Source organism: Limulus polyphemus, unplaced genomic scaffold (genome assembly GCF_000517525.1).
Source record: "Limulus polyphemus unplaced genomic scaffold, Limulus_polyphemus-2.1.2 Scaffold4304, whole genome shotgun sequence".
In the NCBI taxonomy this organism is placed as follows: domain Eukaryota; kingdom Metazoa; phylum Arthropoda; class Merostomata; order Xiphosura; family Limulidae; genus Limulus; species Limulus polyphemus.
The window spans coordinates 27,427-33,433 of NW_013669914.1; the positions used below are offsets into that span (position 1 = coordinate 27,427).

A 6,007-nucleotide genomic window follows, 5' to 3' on the forward strand; every position below is an offset into this window, starting at 1 on the left:
TGCATCAGAAAACTTTAAAATTTCACATGCAAAATCCTTATAATGTCCAGATAGTTATCAAACGTTTCTTGTGAAAAAACTTTGTTTTATCTGTTATTTTCACTAATGAATCTCTGTACGGGTTCAGTCGATTTGACTGATCTCGTAAACACCATAAAAATTAAGAAATAAATATAAATTATGCCTTTTTTGTTCTAGAATGACTACAAATTAAAACACGAAAACATAAATGTTTAAACTGAATAGCATAAATCTCATAACATTATACATTTATATATATATTTATTATTTTTATTAATTGACCTTTCAGCCATGCCTGGCTAACAATACAGAAGTTACAATGATGAGGTCCACGTGCACTCATGTTACCGTATCCAATAATATAAAACTGATCTTTATTCTTTACAAAGTGACTGTGTTTTAGTAGACTAGTATTTTGTAAAATACAGTCAAATTTCAATTATTACAGATTATAGATCTATGTAGATTATTGCTATTTACAAACAAGTTCTTAAATTTATTTTTCATAAAACATAGAATAGTAAACAAAGTAAAGCAAACAATTATCTCTAGTTACGACCTTTGTACTCGGTTACTGCTTGTCATAGCTTGCTATGCCTTAAGAAATTTTGCACGTGGAGGATGTGAAATGAAATAATTATTTTTAGGTTTTATATATACACACTTGAATAACCAAAACATCATAAATTACTATACTGATACCACAGAATTCCACTATAATTTATCAAGTTTAGTAACTAGGATGTATTTGGGTCTAAAAAAATATGAAATTTCAAACAGGCTAAAGACTCAACTTACCAGCACGAGGCTTTGTCTCGAAAGAGAGATGATGCCATTATTTTGAAAATGGCTGAGAAAGCCAGTACGGAGTCAATCTGAGCTTTCAATTGGTTATTCACATGTCATATATAGAAGTAAGTGTATATAAAGGACTGTTTCCAAAATTGGAAAGAGGTGAGTGGGGCCACTGTGTTTGATTCATGAGCAACATCACAGCAAATAGAAAATATTTATATTCTAGCTTGTCAATATTGGTAATTTGAGTTCCTAATTCATCCAAAACTAGACTTCGTATTCTGACATCACAAACATCTAATTTGAATCTAATCTACATGACACACAAAAATCGATGTGTAGGTGTGTTTTCTTAATATTTTATTTTCAATCAAGAAATTAATTAATGTATAATATAAAAATTTTAATTATAATCTATGGTATAATACCAAACTTAATGACACAGATTCATAAAATAGTAGATCAATACAATTTTGAATGCAAGTCAACAAATGGGATGACATGGCCTTTGACCCATGACCCATCTGGAAAGGGTTAAGAACATGGGAAACATTTTAACAATTTCTCGACGGAAAGGAGCAATAAACATACCATTTTGAAAGCCCTTAACCTTTTATCGTCCAAGCAAGTGTTTTTTTTTCATTACTCTAATTGGCATAAATGTATGGGTGGAGCAGTTATCAATATCAACCAATAAGAGTGGCTTATTTTGGGGTCACTCTAGAAACAGGCTTTGTTAGAGTCACTCTAGAAACAGGCTTTGTTTGAGTTAATAAGGGAACAGACTTTATTTGAGTTACTATAAGAACAGGCTTTGTTTGAGATGACTTTCAATAAGGTACTTCAACTCTTTCATCAAAACAGGCTTTGTTAGAGTCACTCTATAAATAGGCTTTGTTTGAGTTACTAAGGGAACAGGCTTTGTTTGAGTTACTAAGGGAACAGGCTTTATTTGAGTTACTATAAGAACAGGCTTTGTTTAAGTTACTATAGGAACAGGCTTTGTTTAAGTTACTATAGGAACAGGCTTTGTTTAAGTTACTATAGGAACAGGCTTTGTTTGAGATGACTTTCAATAAAGTATTTCAACTCTTTCATCAAACCAGGCTTTGTTAGAGTCACTCTAGAAATAGGCTTTGTTTGAGTTACTAAGGGAACAGGCTTTGTTTAAGTTACTATAAGAACAGGCTTTGTTTGAGATGACTTTCAATAAAGTACTTCAACTCTTTCATCAAACCAGGCTTTGTTAGAGTCACTCTAGAAATAGGCTTTGTTTGAGTTACTAAGGGAACAGGCTTTATTTGAGTTACTATAAGAACAGGCTTTGTTTAAGTTACTATAGGAACAGGCTTTGTTTGAGATGACTTTCAATAAAGTACTTCAACTCTTTCATCAAAATAGGCTTTGTTAGAGTCACTCTAGAAATAGGCTTTGTTTGAGTTACTATAAGAAAAGGTTTTGTTTGAGTTACTATAGGAACAGGTTTTGTTTGAGTTACTATAGGAACAGGCTTTGTTTAAGTTACTATAGGAACAGGCTTTGTTTGAGATGACTTTCAATAAAATACTTCAACTCTTTCATCAAATGACGGTTTAAGACATCATTTCATTGTTGTCATATAATTTAATTTGGTGTCAGAAGAAATACATCACGACACGAAATGATAAAAAGATGTATATTTACTTACTATCATCATTAGGAAGCCAAACAGAAGGAATCCTGCCCACCACGCTCCCACCCACTCAGAGGTACTGGAAGTGACATCCTCAGGTAAACTGCCATAAAGGATTGCATCCTCATGAATGGATAGAAGGTATCCTCCAAGAAGAAAGCCACAGATAAGGCCAAAAGCCACCATACTGTACATACAACCTGAAACAAAAGTTACTACAGTAAGCTAAAATCTGTATGCTCTGCAATCAGTCAATTTCAGCTAAAGTGTGAAACTTGTATGTGCATAATATTTTGATTAAGTATCCTAGGTCCTATGTTCTGTATCGATAGAAAACACTACAGTCAAAATTAAGTGTTTTGATCCATAGACACATAGTTGTAGAATATGTATTTTTTCTTCAGTTTTCAGTAAGATATTTTGTACGGTATTAAGAAACAAAACAAAAATGTAAAAATAATGCATATCATCAACAAACCTTGCGTGGTCAAATTCTATCTATTTCTAAACCATAAATTGAATATCTGTCTTTCTTGAGGAGCAGTTTGAAATTATAGGGAGAGGCTCTCTTATTGTTGAGGTCTCAATGATCACATGCTGAATACTTCTATCATTGTTTGTTTGTTTTTGAATTTCTTGCAAAGCTACACGAGGGCTATCTGCACTAGCCATCCCTAATTTGGCAGTGTAAGACTAGAGGGAAGGCAGCTAGTCATCACCACCCACCGCCAACTCTTGGGCTTCTCTTGTACCAACGAATAGTGGGATTGACTGTCACATTATAACGCCCCCACAGCTGAAAGGGCGAGCATGTTTGGTGCGACGGTGATTCGAACCCGCGACCCTCAGATTGCGAGTCGAGCACCCTAGCCACCTGGCCATGCCGGGCCCATCATGATAATTAAACTGGAAACATATCAGTTGGTTAAGAAACGAGAATGTCTACAGCAAAATGGTTACTATGAAATCTTAGATATATAAAGGTTGAGTACATTATATTAAAATAATTTTAAACAACTTCAACAAATTAAGTACAGCCACAGCCTATACATAAAGTCACAGTGGAACGGTATATATTAGAACTATATTTTAACATTGTTTCTCATTTAATGGGTAGTGTTATGCCATCTAAAAACTGATCATTTTTATGAAAGGTATGTAACAGCCTTTTATGACAGAAACATTCATATATTCAGATCATAAAGATGTGTTCTCATCAGGGATTTAGAAATTTAAAGATGGGAATATATCCATTGTAATTAATGGCACTGAAAAACAAAAGAATGTGGATCAACTTGGGACAAGACCACCCAGAAAGAGACTTTCAACAAGTCTTAACCCAGTCATGGTAAGAAGTGTATCATCTTGTAAAAGGTGAGAATCCACAAACTGAAAGGTCAGTGTCAAAAGTCGTTCATGTGCCAAAGGTAACAGTATGGAACATAATCATGGGGAAAAAAAAGACAAAAATCACATTAACACAAGTTCCTTCCATGACATATATATTTAACCATTGAATATCTCATGCAGCTGGAGAATAAAATGGTCATTCATGCTGTTTCATATGAAGATATAAAAATCGAGATGCCAGGTGCAGTGCCTACAGATTTCTGTATGTTCACACTACTGAAAGATATTCTGGAAAATCAATGTCCTTATACACTACATGGATTATTAAAAAAGCATGTAGGGAGTAGTATAGGGCTTAAGACATGACATCCTTATGACAGCCTTTAGCAATGGAAACTATGAAAGGCTATTGTCAAGATGCATGGTCATCAGAAAGAGCATGACAGACATGGCAACATGACTGTAATGATATTTGAATATAAGGTAGTCAACCCTCTGTTTAAGAAATTTTATTGTCATTAATATATTTGAATGCTTTAAACTATCAAATTTTTTTGAACTAACATGTAACTTAAAAGCTTATAATTACAGAATTGTGCAACTGCATTAGACAACATGCCTTATAGAGTCAACTTTGATCATCACAGAATCATACAACTGTATTACACGTCATGCCTTATAGTCAACTTTGATCATCATAAAATTGTACAACTGTATTAGATGATATGCCTTATAGAGTCAACTTTGATCATCACAGAATCATACAACTGTATTAGATGATATGCCTTATAGAGTCAACTTTGACCATCACAGAACCATACAACTGTATTAGATGATATGCCTTATAGTCAACTTTGATCATCACAGAATTGTACAACTGTATTAGATAATATGCCTCATAGTCAACTTTGATCATCACAGAATTGTACAACTGTATTAGATGACATTCCTTATAGTCAATTCTGACCATTACTAAGTGATGTAACTGTAACAGATGACATGTCCTATATACAGTATTCACCCCCCTGCAAAGTTTCCACATTTTCTTGCTGTCCAAGCTTGCAATCATGAAATTTTCAAATGGGACTTTATATGTAGAATATACACAATCTACTCCAAACTGAGAAAGCTGAAAAAATGCTGATATTATGTACGTAAGTTAGGTTTTCAGAGAAAATTAGAATATTCTCAAATGCATAAGTATTCATACCTTTTATTATGGTAACCTTAAATACATTCAAGTGCAAAAGATTAGTTTGAAAGGTCACAAAATTAGTGTAATGGTCTCTGTCTGTGTGTAATCAAAGTGGTTTAACTTGACTTCAGAGTAAATGCATCTGTTCTAGCCACATCTCACATAGTGATACAACAAACCAACCATGAAGACCAAGGATCTTTCTAAACAAGTCTGGGGATAAAGTGGTAGAGGAGCACAGATCAGGAGAAGGTTACAAGAAATCTTCAAAGTCGTTGATTATCCTTTTGAGTACAGTGAAGTCCATCATTAAGAAGTGGAATGTGCTTCGTACCACCAAGTCACTACCTAGATCAGGTTGCCCTTCCTATCTAAGCAGCCAAACAAGTAGGAAACTGGTTAGGTATATCACTATGAAGCCAACAGTGACTTTGAAAGATTTGCAAAGTACCACGTCTGAGATGGGAGTTAGTATTCATAAGTATTCTGGTCCCTACAAAAAGCTGGCATGTATGGGTGAGTAGCAAGAAAGAAGTCATTACTGAAAAATATTCATCTTAAATCTCCTATCTAGTTTGCGACAGAGCATGTAAATGACACTGCACACAAGTATCAGAAGGTTTTGTGGTCAGACGAGACAAAAATTGATCTTTTTGGTCTAAATTCAAAGCATTACATCTGGTGCAAGCCCAACAAAGCACATCACCCAGTCAACACCATCCCAACTGTCAAGCAAGGTAGTGGCAGCATCATGTTATGGGGATGCTTCTCATCAACAGGAGATGGGAAGCTTTTCAGGACTGAGGGAAGATGGATGGTGCAAAGTACAGGTGAATCCTAGAAGAAAACCTGCTTGAGTCAGCCAAGAATTTAAAACTGGGTCGAAAATTCCCATTTCAGCAGGACAATGACCCGAAGCACAAGGCCGAACTACACTGGAGTAGTTTCAAAAGAAGATAGTGAATGTTCTGGAG

The 6,007-nt window shown here is 34.6% G+C and overlaps 1 protein-coding gene across 1 annotated transcript in view; it reads right to left on the reverse strand.

Annotated features, from left to right (window-relative positions):
- The window catches only part of LOC106470936 (solute carrier organic anion transporter family member 5A1-like), a 90,374-nt gene that overhangs the window by 27,141 nt on the left and 57,226 nt on the right, over positions 1-6,007 (reverse strand). Inside the window, exon 7 of the mRNA XM_013931514.2 lies at positions 2,504-2,688. Within this exon, the coding sequence (XP_013786968.1) occupies positions 2,504-2,688 (185 nt within the window). The remainder of the gene's footprint in view (positions 1-2,503; positions 2,689-6,007) is intronic.